The 14777-nt window shown below is 56.2% G+C and overlaps 2 protein-coding genes across 8 annotated transcripts in view; both read left to right on the top strand.

The window, feature by feature from the left end:
* Window positions 1–430: 430 nt before the first annotated feature.
* Window positions 431–9550, top strand: PELI3 (pellino E3 ubiquitin protein ligase family member 3). Of its 2 annotated transcripts, XM_025915599.2 has the most exons (8): window positions 431–585; window positions 1742–1894; window positions 2426–2497; window positions 4930–5059; window positions 5695–5796; window positions 6590–6784; window positions 7105–7293; window positions 8577–9550. In XM_025915599.2, exons 2-8 carry the CDS (start codon window positions 1743–1745, stop codon window positions 9144–9146), a joined length of 1410 nt encoding a protein of 469 aa, XP_025771384.1. In that variant the 5' UTR covers window positions 431–585; window position 1742; the 3' UTR covers window positions 9147–9550. The 2 variants fall into 2 exon arrangements, with proteins under 2 accessions (XP_025771384.1, XP_025771385.1); XM_025915600.2 differs by lacking the exon at window positions 2426–2497.
* Window positions 9551–9864: 314 nt separating this feature from the next.
* Window positions 9865–14777, top strand: part of DPP3 (dipeptidyl peptidase 3) — a 38890-nt gene continuing 33977 nt past the window's right edge. Inside the window, exons 1-2 of one of the 6 annotated variants that reach the window (XM_086676831.1) lie at window positions 9865–13103; window positions 14204–14478. In XM_086676831.1, the coding sequence (XP_086532957.1) occupies window positions 13052–13103; window positions 14204–14478 (327 nt within the window). In that variant the 5' untranslated portion in view covers window positions 9865–13051. The other 5 variants (XM_086676830.1, XM_086676833.1, XM_086676834.1 and 2 more) reach the window with 5 other exon arrangements.

The raw sequence follows: 14777 nt of genomic DNA, 5'->3' as shown, positions 1-14777 counted from the left end.
AGACGGGTCTCGGGGTGACGGGCGTGGGGGTGGGGGAGCAGGTGGATAGTCCCGGCCCAAGGTGGGGAAAGGCGCCTCCCGCGCAGTACAAAGGCTCCGGCTTGCGGTGGGGGAGGGGGCGCCCGTGTCTCTAGGAGAACCCGGAAGTCCCCAGAAATGAGGGCGGGGTCTGAGGGAGCCTGAACTGGGGGATGGGTCTCACAGATACCGGGGAGTCCCCGAACCAGTAAAGATGCGCTAGGGAGTTCCTGAGACGGAGTGTGGGCGGAGCTTCCCAGGGCCTGGGGGCGGGGCTATGGAGGGGCGTGGTCTCCCACGAAGGGGCGGAGCTCTGTTGACTAGGGCTAAGCTTCGCCGCAAGAGGCGGAGTTTCGGGTGGGGCGGGGCTTTAAGGGGGCGGGGCATCGGGACAAGGGGCGGAGTGTGGAGCTTCGCGCTCGCCCCCTCCCCCGGCCCCGGGTGTCCCCGTGACGAGGCAGCGCGGAGCCGCCGCGGGCCGGGCCCATCCCGCCGCAGCGGCCCCGGGGCCGAGCAGGGGCGAGGCGCGGAGGGAGCGGCGCCGAGTGGGGCCGGGAGCGCGGCCAGGTGAGACCGCCGGGGCGGAGGGGGCGGGGGCTGCGCCGGGCGGGCCCCGGCGGGCGCGGGGGGCGTGTTTGCGTGTCTGAGGGTGGCAGGGGGAGTGGGTCCGAGGGCTGGCGCAGGGGGTTGTTTGCGCGCTCGCGGGTCCCGAGTGGGCTCTGCGCCCGTCCGGGCACTGCCCGCGGGGCTCGGGGTGTGCGGGACTGTGTGCGTGCGCGCGCGTGTTTGTGGCGAGGGGCCGCCGGGTGTGTATCTGCGTATGCGCTGGGCCGTCATTGTGCCTGCCCCGGGCGCGGGGCTCGGGGCTCGGGGCGCGGGCCTGCCCCGGCGCAGTCCCTCCTGCGCGGGGATGTTTTCCAAACAGGCTTCCTGCGGAGACTGGCTCTGCTGCAGCCCCAGCCGGAGGGGGGAGCGCCGCCCCCACAGGCCTCCAGAGACCCGGGCGGCCCTGGGACTGCAGACAGACACCTGAGGGAGGGAGGGGGCGCGCACCCGGGAGGGGTCCAGAGGCCCGCCCGCCGGGCGGAGCCAAGATGGGGAGACTGAGGCAGATGGATGGGGAGGAGAAGGTGGCCAGACAGGATGACATGAGGAGGAGGGTGGGAAGAGAGACGGGCGAAAAGGACAGCCCCGGGAGGACAGAGAGTCATTGAGGAAAAAGACAGACAGACAGAGGCCTAGACCTGCAAGGGACTAAATGATTAAGATAGATAGATTCCAAGAGCCCAACGGAAGGGTTACTCTGAGGCCCCGGAGCCAAGAGCCAAACCCAGGAACTGAATCTAAGATGAGGAATAAGGGCCCTCTAACTCTTGAGGTGTCTCTCTTCCAAGCACATCCCAGACTCTGGGGTCCTAGCCAAAAAGAAGCCTCTGGCCACCCCAAGTTGGTCTACCCCTCTGGCCCTACCAGATATCCCGACCCTCTGATTGTGGGGCCCTTTCCTCTTGGTTCCATCCCACCCATTTCCCTTCCCTGGTATCCCAGCAACCCCCAGGCAGGTTAAAGGAGACAGAGGTGGAGTGGTTGCCATAGCAACAGAGGTGGTGAAAGGTCACTCTGGCCTTTGCCTAGGTGGTCCTGGCAGCAGGCCTGAGCTGGCATTGAGGGGGTTGGGATGAGAGGTTGCAAAATTCTTTTTCTCCTCTCCCACTCTGCGCAGAATGGTGCTAGAAGGAAACCCTGAAGTGGGGTCTCCCCGAACCTCAGACCTCGGGCACCCAGGGAGCCAGGGCTCTTGTGTCCTCTCTTCTCCTGGTGAAGATGCGCAGCCAGGCGAGGAGCCCATCAAGTATGGCGAACTCATCGTCCTGGGGTGAGCGACCCTGGCCCAGGTGGGGCAGGGCACCAGGCATCCCCCAGGGCAACCAGATCAAGGGCCCCAGCTCTCCCCACATATGACCTTCTGCTGTTTGTCCCTCCTCACCTCCCCAACTGAGAGAGTTGACCAAACCCACCTCAATTCCTGTTATTTTATCTTCCCATTTTTAATAAATTCCTGAGAAAACTCCGACTGCCCACCTAAGTTTCTGATCAGAAATAAAGTAGCACCATCTGCCTTTCATAAAGCACCTAGTATACGTAGTCTGGGGTGAAGAACTTTGGTTCTCCAGCAAAAATACTTGGTTCAAATCCTGCCTCTGCAAGTAGCTTAACTTCCCTGTGCCTCCATTTTCCCACCTTACAAATAGGGATGATAATAATACCTCAGAGGGTTTTTGGAGGAATGAATGAGGTGATTTCTGTAAAGCACGTAGAACAGTGCCTGGCACATATCAAGTGTTCTGGGAGGCAGGCTTGTGCCAAGCCCTTTCATGGACATTATTTCATTTCAATCTTCACAAAGATGCTGTGAGGAAGGAGGTGAGGAAACCGAGGCTCAGAGAGGGGAAGTGACTGGTCCAAGGGCACACAGCTGGTAAGTGGCAGGGCTGGGATTCGGACCCAGGTCTTTCTTACTCCAGGTCTAGTGCACATTCACTAAGCCACAGCTGACCCTCACGCTACAGATGAGAACCGAGGCCAGGAGAGAGGAAGCGATGTGAGTTGGTGGTCCGTGGGTAAACTTCATCCCTTCCTGGTCTCCGCCTGACCGGGATCCCTGCACCACCCGCTTAACTCCACCCCCAGGCACAGATCCCTCTTCTGCCTCCTCCATCCACACCTTTTGGCCTCTCTCTCTGCCATCTGCCCCGAAGAAAATATTTGAGAAGCTATGCTGTCATTATGATTACTTAGAAATAATAGAGGCTGTTATACATGTACACGCCATGTGCTTTTCCCCTAATAATCATAGTTAACGTTTATCAAGGGCCTGCTGTAGATCTGTCACACTCTGTGCCGGACATTTTTTAAATGCTTGATGTCATTTAGTTCTCGCAATGAACCTGTGGGGTAGGTCCTGATTAATTAGCACCGTTTTACAGAGGTCATGTGATAAGTGGAAGAGCCAGAATTTAAGCCAGGCCCACCTGAGCCTCAAGCCCATGTCCTGAACTGGCCCACACCCCATAGGTGGGAAGATTTTACAAGGGCAAAAGTGATCCCCCTCTCAGGGATGCTTGCATGATAGGAGCAGCTGCTTGGTGTCCCAAAGGAAGGGCAGGCTTTCCAGTTGAGGGTGAGGCCACTGATGGGGGGAGAGTGCAGACCTAAGGGTATAGGCCCTCTTGACAGCTGTTTGTTCTCTGTAGAGCAGTGCAGCCCCACACTGGTTATAGAGCCACTCGGAGAGCACATTGAAAATACTCATTGACAGGCCTGTCCGAAACCTGCAGAATCAGAATCTCCATGGGTAGAGCCAGGAAATCTGTAGTTTAACGAGCTCATGAGAAGACTCTGATTTAAGTGGGCCTTATCTGTATTTGGCAGCTCTTCATCCTAGGACTGCCTGCTCTAAATCCTTCCATGGCTCCCTAGTCTTCCAGAAAGAAGTCCAGGCTCTTAAGCTTGGTGTTCAGGGCCCTTCCAGCAGCTTCATCTTCCTCTACTGCAGTTTATCACCCAAATCGCCACTCCCTGATCTCACCAAACCCTGCCAGTCTCATGACCTTTGCTTGGGGTGAGCCTTCCCTCGGGAAGGGCCTCTGCAAGAAAGGCCGGAGTCAGACGACCCAAGTTCAAATCTCTGACTTTTTCACTTACTAGCCTGGGACCTCAGGCAGGTCATTTTACCTCCCTGAGCCTCAATTTTTCTCATTTGTAAAATGGGAAGAAAGGTACTTGCCTGGCAGGACATTGCACAGATTCCATTAGGTAATTAATAACGTGAAGCACCGGGAACACGGGAGGCTCCAGTACATGGCAGTGACCAAGGCTGTGACTCACCCCATCTTTGCCTTCCACAATCACCCCCTCTGGATAAGAGCTGGAAGGAAGGTAGAAATTTGACATGTTATGGATATATGGAGGTGGTGGCATTGTGGGTCTGTCCTTTCTTTCTTTCTTTCTTTCTTTCTTTCTTTCTTTCTTTCTTTCTTTCTTTCCTTCTTTCTTTCTTTCTTTCTTTCTTCCTTCCTTCCTTCCTTCCTTCCTTCCTTCCTTCCTTCCTTCCTTCCTTCCTTCTTTTCTTAAAGTTGGTTTATTTATTTTAGAGATATATACAGAGAGCATGAGCAGGGGAGGGGCAGAGAGAAAAGGAGAAAGAGAGAGAGAGAGAGAGAGAGAGAGAGAGAGAGAATCCCAAGCAGGCTCTGCACTGTCAGCACAGAGCCCAACACAGGGCTCGAACTCATGAACAGTGAGATCATGACCTGAGCTGAAACCAAGAGTCAGATGCTTAACCAACTGAGCCACCCAGGTGCCCCTCTGTTTTTTCTTTCATTCCGGTTTCCAGTCATACTTGTGGTGTAACAAGTGACAGCTTGCTATAGAGGTGAATCCTTTCTAGTTCTTCAAAGCCCAGCTTCCTCTTCTAGAAACCTGATCTGAGGCCAGAATTCCCTTCTCCTGCCTCTGGGCCTATGGCACAGTTGGTACTCAGGTTCCTTGAAAAGCTCAGGACCCCTGCTTCCCTGCCACTGAGGACACAGAACTGACCTGCGGTGTGCCCCCGATGCCACCCCACCGCCCAGCATCTGGCCACACATGGCTCAGGCATCCAGGAAGCACTGGTTAACTGAATGCAAAGTCTTTTTTAGCTACTCTGCTCCTCACCCTACTTCCCAAAGGCACTGATTTCATATAGTAGGGAGGGTCTTCTAGTTTCAGATGCTTCTAGTGTTTGTTTGTTACTGTAGAATCTGCCCAGAAGTTAGCAGTTCTTCCAAATCTCTCAAGGGCTCACTTTCTTTTTTTTTTTCTCTCTCTCTCTCCCTTCAATTCCTTCTTTTTAACCCTCCACATCCACAGCTACAATGGGTGTCTGGCAACTGGGGACAAGGGCCGCCGGAGAAGCCGCCTGGCACTGAGCCGCCGGCCCCATGCCAACGGAGTGAAGCCAGACGTCATGCACCACATCTCCACACCGCTCGTCTCCAAGGCAAGCAGCCTGTCCCAGTAGACCTGGACAAAAGTCCTGTGCTCCCTGCCCAGATCCCAGGTCCTCAGCCTTCCCAGTGCTGCCTGCCCACAGGCCTGCTGGAGCAGGGGAGCCCTCTGTGTCTTCTGGGGCTACCAGGGAAGTGGTGCCGAGAGGAGATCCCCTGCAGCGTACCGCACTTTACAGTTTGCAGAATGTTTCTTTGATGACCAGATCCCAGCCATTGAATGGAAATGATCAGCATCATTTAGAGGCAGCCAAGGCTCAGAGAAGGGATGTGACAGTCACACAGCAATGGCAAAGGAAAGCCTTTGGCTTCAGAGGATTTGGGTTAAGATACAAGCTCTCCTGTTTCCATCTGTGTGACTTTTGGCCAGTTTCTTCTCCTCCCTGAGCTGCGGTTCCCTCAGCCATAAGATGGGAATAATAACCAGGCCTCCCTCTTGGGGTGGCTGTAGGGATCAGATAAGGCAGCCTGAGTATAGTGCCAGTTGCACAGGACATCCTCTGCGAGGGTAGAACTGCCCCTTCCCTGGGATTGGCCAGTGGGCGTTGGGTTCCAACTTGTGGCTCAGAGGCTCACACTTCCCTTGGCCACAGGCCCTGGGAAGTGACTTCTCCTTTTTCCCCACCAGGCACTGAGTAACCGTGGCCAGCACAGCATCTCGTATACACTGTCCCGGAGCCACTCGGTCATAGTCGAATACACACATGACAGTGACACAGACATGTTCCAGGTATGCTCAGGCCCCTCTGTAAGCCTCTTGGCCACGGAGCCACCGGGCTTCAACATCCAGCACTGCAGGCATTCCAGGGTGACCCTGGAGGACTGAAGGCTGTGGTGAGGGTGTTTTGGGGGCGGGGACTCAGTGTAATCAACTACTCTTCAGATGAGGAAGCAGGATGTCCTATGAGGCCTTTGACCTCCTGGAGTCACACAGCAAATCAGTGGCTGTATCAAAATTTAAAACTCAAGAGCAGACTCCCAGGCCACAGGAGGCCATACAGCTTAAGAGTTCAGAGTGAGGTGCGACAGTCATACTACCTGGGTCAGATCCCAGCTCCATCACTTACTAGCTGGGTAACTTTGGGCAAGAGTCGCTTAGACTCTCTGGGCCTCTGTTTCCTCATCTGTACAGTGGGGCCCACAGTATACCCACCCCATGGAATTATTGGGAAGATTAGCTGAGATATGGCACATGAAGGGCTTAGCACGGTATCTGCTAAATTTAAAAAATTCACTATGTGCTGCTAATGTTTGAGCACTCCCAGACCGTGGGTGTCACGTTTTCACTGGTCAATTAAAAAAAAAATAAACTCATTTTTATTGAGTGGGGGAGACAGAGAAGCCCCAGATCCTAGCCATTGGATTTGGAGACCCCAGCTGAGAGCCCAGAGTGCTTAGGGAGTCGGGGTGGTACTCCCCCCTCCTCGTTGTTTGGTGACCCCACAGGCGGAACCCTGGGGTAGGAAGCCTGTGGGATTGAGCCGTGCACAGTATCCCTGTGCTCGCCCTCCTCTTCCTCACAGATCGGCCGTTCCACCGAGAACATGATCGACTTTGTGGTAACGGACACATCGCCTGGAGGAGGGGCCGCCGAGGGCCCCTCTGCCCAGAGCACCATCTCCCGCTATGCCTGCCGCATCCTCTGTGACCGCCGGCCGCCCTATACTGCCCGCATCTATGCTGCTGGCTTTGATGCCTCCAGCAACATCTTCCTTGGAGTGAGTGAGCCCCCCCCTAGGCAGGGACCGGCACTTTATCTGAGAGTGAGCAGAGGGGCAGGGTGGGGAGGGTCAGTGTCCTGGGGTGATGGACCAGTGGGCAGTCATCATAACCGTGACCTATGCTGGCAGTGGCAGTGTCACTTAAAACATGAGCACAGTGAGACTCCAGGACTTCAGGTGATGCCCCCGGCCATGCAGCGCCCATTCCAGTCCTCTCTGGGCTCCCTCTGACTGCGAGGGTATTGAGGCAGCATCCCGGGATCGCGGCCTGCTGGGGGCCACTCGGGGATATGATCTGATCCCACATGTGGTCCCAGGAGCGGGCAGCCAAGTGGCGGACCCCCGACGGCCTGATGGACGGCTTAACCACCAATGGGGTCCTGGTGATGCACCCAGCAGGCGGCTTCTCTGAGGACTCGGCCCCGGGTGTCTGGAGGGAGATATCAGTCTGTGGGAATGTGTACACTCTGAGGGACAGCCGCTCGGCACAGCAGCGAGGGAAGCTGGTAGGTGGCCTGCTCCATCCTCCCCGCCCCCGACTCCTTCCCAGACCCTTCCCCCTGATCTCCAGCCCTCCTACACAAGGGAGCTCCAACAGGTTCCATTTGGGGATCATGCCCCACTTGCCCCACAGAGAGGACCAGACCAGTGGCTCCAAAATGTAGCCCACATACTGCTGGAGGTCTATGGGGTGAGGCGCGACAGAGCACACATAAATGCACTGTGCAGTAGAAAGTGGCCTCAGGGATGCCGACAGCTTAAAACATCCCAGCCTCCTGTGAGGATGACACTTGGCCCATGTGTGAGCAGTTTATACCGAAAGTGTTGGCAGTTTGCAACATGTCTCTCACGTTCCGGTGGATTTAGCTTTATTATCCTCTACTAGCGGGAAAGGGCCCTTGGAGTAGTTCTTATGGAGGTGACAGTGAATGCTCCATGTGGCACAGATCAGAGAACTAACATTAGGAGCTGGGACAGAGTCCTAGAGAGAGGCAGGGGCCTGCCCATGGTCACGTGGCTAAGCTCCTTAAATAGGCCTCTCCGAGCTCTTCCAGGGCTCGAGCACACCCAGCAAACAGATGCACAATCTCAGGGAAAAGCATGGCTTCTCCTTCCAGAGCACCAATTCTACGGGGAGATTTGGAGAAACATTATCTTTAAAATCGGTGCGTGTGAATATTTCACTGGCACACACTTGTTGAGTACCTACTGTGTTCCAGGCACTGTTCCAGATGTTTACGTTGATTGATTCATGGGAACCACTTGAGATAATGGGACGCAGACTCCATCTCGAGGATAAGGAAATTAAGACACAGAGAGGATGAGTTACTTGACCGGGGATGCAAAGGCAGTAAACAGTGAAGCCAGGAATCACACCCAGGCACGCTAGTTCTAGAATCATTGCTTTTAACCACAGCCACTGGGACAGCTGCCTTGGGCTAAGCCCCCCAGTGTTTCTCAGATAGAAGGGTTTTCCCACTTCTGCCCTTAGGGGAGACCCTGGGAACAACCTTGTTTTGGTCAAGCTCTCCTGATTTGACAGATAAAGTGGCCGAGGCCCATGTCACACTGTGAGGGACAGTGCATGCCTGGGAGCACTGACTTGCTCTCCCACATGGGTTCTCAGGCCTCCTGGCTCCTCTGCCCCAGCCCACCCCACTGGCCCAGGGTGTTCTCTCCAGGGAGGTTCAGTGGGATGGATAGGTGGCTTGGCTGGGGTGACGGCTGCCCAATGGCCAGGAGTTCGGGGGCCTCTTGAGCAGTAAGGCCCTTCTGCTGTCTCTGGCAGGTGGAAAACGAGTCTAATGTGCTGCAGGACGGCTCCCTCATTGACCTGTGTGGGGCCACGCTGCTATGGCGCACGCCAGCAGGGCTGCTGAGGGCACCCACGCTGAAGCAGCTAGAGGCCCAGCGGCAGGAAGCGAACGCAGCACGGCCCCAGTGCCCCGTGGGCCTCAGCACCCTGGCCTTCCCCAGTCCGGCCCGTGGCCGCACAGCACCCGACAAGCAGCAGCCCTGGGTCTACGTCCGTTGTGGCCACGTCCACGGCTACCACGGCTGGGGCTGCAGGAGAGAGCGGGGCCCCCAGGAGCGCGAGTGTCCTCTCTGTCGCCTCGTGGGACCCTATGTCCCCCTATGGCTCGGCCAGGAGGCCGGCCTCTGTCTGGACCCTGGACCACCCAGCCATGCCTTTGCACCCTGCGGCCATGTCTGCTCTGAGAAGACTGCCCGCTACTGGGCCCAGACACCACTGCCCCATGGCACCCATGCTTTCCATGCTGCCTGCCCCTTTTGTGGGGCCTGGCTCACCGGCGAGCATGGCTGCGTCCGCCTCATTTTCCAGGGGCCGCTGGACTAGGCTCTCCCGGGGCCCTGGATGCCGTGCCCACCTGCCCACCTAGGTCCCCCACCTTCTGCAGCCCAGAGGGAGCTCTGCATGTGGGACTCTACCTGCTGGCACATAGCCACACCGGATGGACGTGTTGGATGGGCTGTGCTCCTCCCTCTTATCTCTGGTCCCCCAAACCCCTACCCCAGTCATAATGATGGGGCCCTCAGCACCAGCTCTGTCCCGGGCTTTCCTGGGGTGTCCTACATCATGCCGCCTACACTGTGTCCCTGGGGGAGTGAAGGGGCCGTGGGCCCCTGACCCCCAGCTTAGGCTGGCTGTGCCCCGAGCCTGCCGACCCAGCTCCAGATATACTCACCCTGCTGCTGCCCTGGGTTCCTCTATAAACCTTGCTGCTCAGCTGCCCTCGCAAATCCCGCGTGTCCAGCATGAGTGCAGTGCCGCCAGCCCCTGCGTGAGTGATGGGTGGGCAGCAGGCTGGGACTGGCATCTGCTGATACCCACTGTGGGCTGGACCACTATGCCAAGTGGGCTCTGGGGACAGACACAATCAGACTTGGTTCGCTGCCCGGTGGAATTCACAGTCTAGTGGACAACAGACCAAATTACTGAATGACAGCACAGTTTCCTGTGTGCCAGGATCAGAGAATGGCCAAAGGCTGTGGAGCAGGTCTCACTAGAAGGCGGGAGGGTGAGGGGGGTTCGGGTGGGAACTCCCCACAGGAAGGGGAGTGTGCTGTGGGCAGGAGGGAGGCTGAGCACAGGCTCAGGTAGGAGGAAGCAGAGAACTGAGCGAGCGGTTGAGTGTCTGGGGCAGTGGCAACGGGGCAGAAAGGAGGCCGGAGCAAGAGGTTGGGGCTGTGCTGATGGGGAAGATGCCGGATAGAGGCTTTGGGACCTCATTTGTGGACAGTCAGGAGCAGGGGGAAGAGAGGGGACTCTCACAGTGCGCTGGCTGACAGAAGGGCTGGTATTGCCAAGTGCCCACCATGCCCCTTGCTGTGCTGCTGCTGATAATAACTTTGTTAATGGAGCATTAACTAGGAGGTTTTGCTATTTGATCCTCATAGCAACCCAGGGAGGAAGGTGTTACCATTTCTATCTAAGATTCTGAGATTAAGGCACACGCGCCAAGTCATACAGCTAGAAAAGATTCAAATCCTGGCCTTAGCCCGCCCTCCTCTCCATCACACTGTGCTGCTTTCCTTGAACAGGGGTGGGAGAAGTTGGGAGGGCAGCTCAGGTAACTGGAACAGCATTGCAAAGGTATGGCAGGAAAAATGCTTGGTGACAGAGGAGCCAGGTCTGGAGGGATGAGGAATGAGGGGTGTGGATGTTGGGCTGGGGCCTGGTGGCCCTTGGTTGCCATGAAGACCAAGTCTAAACTGGACCCCCACTCATCCTAAGTGTCATTTCTTCCTGAGAGCCAAGGCAGCCTCAGTGTGCTGCTGGGGTTGCTTCCAGACCATTCCTGGGGGCAGCAACCTCGGGAGACAGGTAGGTGGAAGTTCTGGAGATCCAAAAACCTGAAAAAGAGGCTCTAAGTACAGGCCTGACCCGGGCATCATCCCCAGTTGAAGACAGCTGTTGGAGCCTTAGGGAGTACAGATTCCAAGGGGAGGGATCTGCCCCGGGCCACACAGCTGGTGGGGGCCACAGAGATCAGACGTAGGTCTCTTGAGACAGAGGGCACTGGTGGGTGGTGAAAAGGGGATGTGATGAGCTTCAGTGCATCACACTGCCACAGTGGGGGAGCCCAGATGGGATGCTCAGGTGGATGTGGGAGTACTGTCACACACACACACCCCACTAGGAATCCGGCTCTTCCCAGTTGTTCTTTCTTCTGACCCTGTTGGGAATCAGTCAGGGGAATGTTCCAGTCCCATTCCAGCAGAGAACCTTAGTCTCTGGGAGAAGAGACAAGCAAAGAGCATGGAACCATCCCAGGGAGAACTCAGAGGTAGTGGTGGGGGGTAATACAGCACTGAATTTGGCCCAGCTTTGCCCCTTCCCAGCTCTTGGAGCCTCAGTCACCTGTTAAATGGAATAGCAGTTACTACAACACCAGATGGTTGTGACTGTATAGAAAGCACCTGTAACACAGTAGGTACTTAATGTTACTTCCTCACATACCCCTCCTGCATTTCCATGGGGAAGAACCAAGGCTGGGGATGGTCATGACTCCAGTGAGTGGACTGCTCCATATGATTGTGTGTGTGTGTGTGTGTGTGTGTGTGTGTGTGTGTGTGTGTGTGTGTGTGTTGGGGCAAGTGGAGGGGACAGTGTGGTGGAAGGTGTCAGGAAGGCTAGACTCCTGTTCGGGGACACCTGAGGATAGGCTGGGTGGCCTTAGGGAAGTCAATGAACCTATTAGCCTCAGTTTCCCCATCTCCTGCAATGGGTAAAATGATATCCTACCAGGGTTTTTGCAAGAATGGAATATCCTCCATGTCAAGCTGCTAACACAGGACCTCGTGTGCTCAAATTAACTGTGATCATAAAAACATAGTTTGGTTAAGGGTCCCAGGTGGGCTGGAATCTTTTGCTAGCCTGAGCTGCCCACTGGTGGCTGGAGAACACTACCTCCTTTACTGGTGCACATTTCAAATTCACTCAAATCAAGGAAGTGTACCCATTTTAAAGACAAAACTGAAGCACAGGGAAGAAGAGGGTGACTTTCCTAAGGACACAGATCAATTTATTGAGCTCCTTGTAATGATAATCATCATCAGAGCCAACAGTAAGTAGCACTGTTGTGTCAAGCAGGGCCTTGGGCACTTTCGTAAATGAGAAACTGGCGTCAATGCTGGGCAGATGCTGCCGTGGGCCTAGACACTGGTGTGGCAAAGGTATGGCGAGGAGAGTATGTGGATTTCAGGTATTCCCTTTCTCCAGTTCCTCTGGGCACAACACTAGGGGGCAGACTGTCCACTCATCCCTTGGCTCCCTGGAGTGGAGACAAGTGTTAGCCCAGCCCGGGTTTTCTGGCTGAGGGAGCCAAAGACTCCGAGAGGTGAAGTGTCCCACCCAAGTCCACACAGCCAGTAGGCAATGGAGGCCGGATTCGACCTCAGATGGCCTGGCTCCTCCCACACTGACCCAGGACCTTCACAGTGCTCCCCACTCAGCCCAGGCCTGGTGCCGGCACTTCTACATGCCATGCTCCACCCAGGATATCCTCTTGTGAGTCCACCCAGACGTGCAAAAGTCTCAGGCCCAGCTCTGCCTTTTGGGGTCACAGGCAGCTTTCCGATCCATCGAGTTATCGGCCAAGCACCAACAGACTGCTAGGCCTCTCGCCCCTTTGTGCCGAGGAAACGAAGGCATAGAGATGTTTAGCAGCTGCATCCCAAGACCCTGGCGAGTCAACGGCAGGGCAGTGATGCACTTGAGGGCATTTCTCCGTGTCTCCGCAAGGGTGTGATCACCTCAGCCTAAGCCCAGCAGCTCGCCCTGTAGGGTCGCAGTCTCCTAAGTATCTCCACGGCCTGACCCGCGAATCCAGTGAGGAAGAAGGAGCCACATGACTTCCATTGTGCAGGTTTCCACCTGCAAAACTGAGGTGGGGGACCCAAAGCAGAGTCGGGTTGGGACTCTGATGGGGAGTCCCTGTGCTCCGTACAGACACCCATGCCGCCCCGTCCGGACTCGGAGGGACCTGGTCAGCCCAGTCTGCCGGGACCACGCCACGGCCAGGCCAGCCACTCAGGTTCCAGTGGCCCGCGAGAGCACCCTCGCTGACAAAGGCCAAGGCCGCAGGGGCCATCCCCGTGCGACCCTGTAGGGCCCGGGGGCGGGGAGAGGCGGGCCGGCGGACTGCGCCGAGGCGCGCCTATTGGCTGGAGCTGACGCCCATCCGGGCCCCGAGGCCCGACAATTGGCCGCGGGGGGCGGAGTTCGCGGAGCCCCAATGAATGGGGGAGCCGGAAGCAGGAAGTGAGTTTGCGATCCGAGCAGCTGCTGCAGGTGAGGCGCGGCGCCCGGGTTTTGGGGTCACGGTGCGTCATCCTCGGGGGACAGGGCGAGTCTGGACCGAACGCAAGATCATTCTTTTCCTGCCTTCCATCCAGTACCCCTTCCACATTCATTGTGGCCCCTATGCCAAGGAACCCTCCGGGCAGCAAAGAGTTAACCCGGGGCGGGGGCGGGAGGTGGGGTTAGTGCTATTGGGGCGGAGCATCCGGAGTGGTGGGGGAGGCTGGACACTCATTCCCGGTAAGGGGGGTGGGGGGTGCGGTGTGGAAAATGCACTGGGTTGGGAGGTCCCGGGTCCCAACGGGGCTGTGAGAATTCGGTAAGTTTCGTGGCCTCTCTAAGCCTCAGTCTCTCTGTCTGTAAAATGAGTTTTCTTCCAGCTCCGAACTTCTGCGGCTCCGAGGCTCCCCTGGCCGAGCACGGGGGAGAGGGTAGGAGGATGGAGGGCCAAGGAAAAGGCAGTTAGAAGGATGAGAGTGAGACAGATTGCACACTGTTCTGGTGTTGGCGTTATTGTCACCCCCATTTTACAGAGGTGAAAACGGAGGCACGGAAAAGTGAAAACTGACTTGATTTTAGAAGTCTAGAGCTGAACCAAGTTTGGAACCTGGGTCTTCCAGCTGATAGCATGGAACTCTGTCCTTTTGAACACAGTGGTGGGTGGAATTGAAGAATTCTGAATTCACAATTCAGGAGAATTCTGAAGAGTTTAGGAAGTCAGAGAAGGAGGAGGGGAGGCTGAGTGCCCCCTCCCCCACCCCTGCTGGGAGTCTAGAGATGCAGGTCTCTGCTTCTGATCTCTCCCTTGTGTTATTACTTGTGTTATTAGGCAAAGCTCCTAGCCTCTCTGGGCCTCAGTTTCCCCATCTGTAATACTGGTAGTTGAATTCATTCTTTAAGGTTTAGGGGCCCCAGGCCAAATGTGACCCACCAATGTATTTTGTAATATCCTTGGGTGAGTCACCTAACCTCTGAGCCTCAGTTAACATATCTGGTGAATGGGTTTGGGGGAGGATTAAATGAGAGCATGAGAGTGCAGAGCTAGGTGTGTGGTAAATGATGGCTGTGATGATGGTGATGGTTCTCAGCAGGGCCCATGGCGGACGCCCAGTACATCCTGCCCAATGACATCGGTGTGTCTAGCCTGGACTGCCGCGAGGCCTTCCGCCTGCTGTCACCCACAGAGCGCCTGTATGCCCACCATCTGTCACGGGCCGCCTGGTACGGAGGCCTGGCTGTGCTGCTGCAGACCTCCCCTGAGGCCCCCTACATCTATGCCCTGCTCAGCCGCCTCTTCCGTGCCCAGGACCCAGACCAGCTGCGCCAGCATGCCCTGGCTGAGGGCCTTACCGAGGAGGAGTATCAGGTCAGTTCTTTTAGGTCATCCTGCATTTCCTGAGGGGCTTCTGGGTATGAGGGACCACAAGCAGGGGTACAAAGGTCTTTCTCTTTAGATTAGACCAAAGGTTGCATATACAGGAACCACCTCTCCTAGAGTCTCAGTCTTATCTGTAAAACATGCATGAGGGTAGTCTGTACCTTCTAGGGCTGCAGTGACCTGACTCCAAGATAAATAGTGGCTGCTGTGATTTAACAGGGGCTGTGAGTAAAGGCAACAGCTGTGGAGATTCAGAGGCAGTAGAGGAATGAGTCCAGGGTAGGAAT

Source organism: Puma concolor, chromosome D1, assembly GCF_028749965.1.
Source record: "Puma concolor isolate L17-30 chromosome D1, mPumCon1.1.hap2, whole genome shotgun sequence".
Taxonomy (NCBI): Eukaryota; Metazoa; Chordata; class Mammalia; order Carnivora; family Felidae; genus Puma; species Puma concolor.
Note: the sequence above shows the minus strand (reverse complement) of the source record. Positions and strands in the feature narration are given on the sequence as shown.

Coding starts and splice junctions, on each gene's coding strand:
- PELI3 (XM_025915599.2), top strand. CDS start 1,743: ATGGTGCTAGAAGGAAACCCTGAAGTGGGGTCTCCCCGAACCTCAGAC. Junction 1,895..2,425: donor GGCGAACTCATCGTCCTGGG/GTGAGCGACCCT, acceptor ATCTTCACAAAG/ATGCTGTGAGGAAGGAGGTG. Junction 7,294..8,576: donor CACAGCAGCGAGGGAAGCTG/GTAGGTGGCCTG, acceptor TGTCTCTGGCAG/GTGGAAAACGAGTCTAATGT.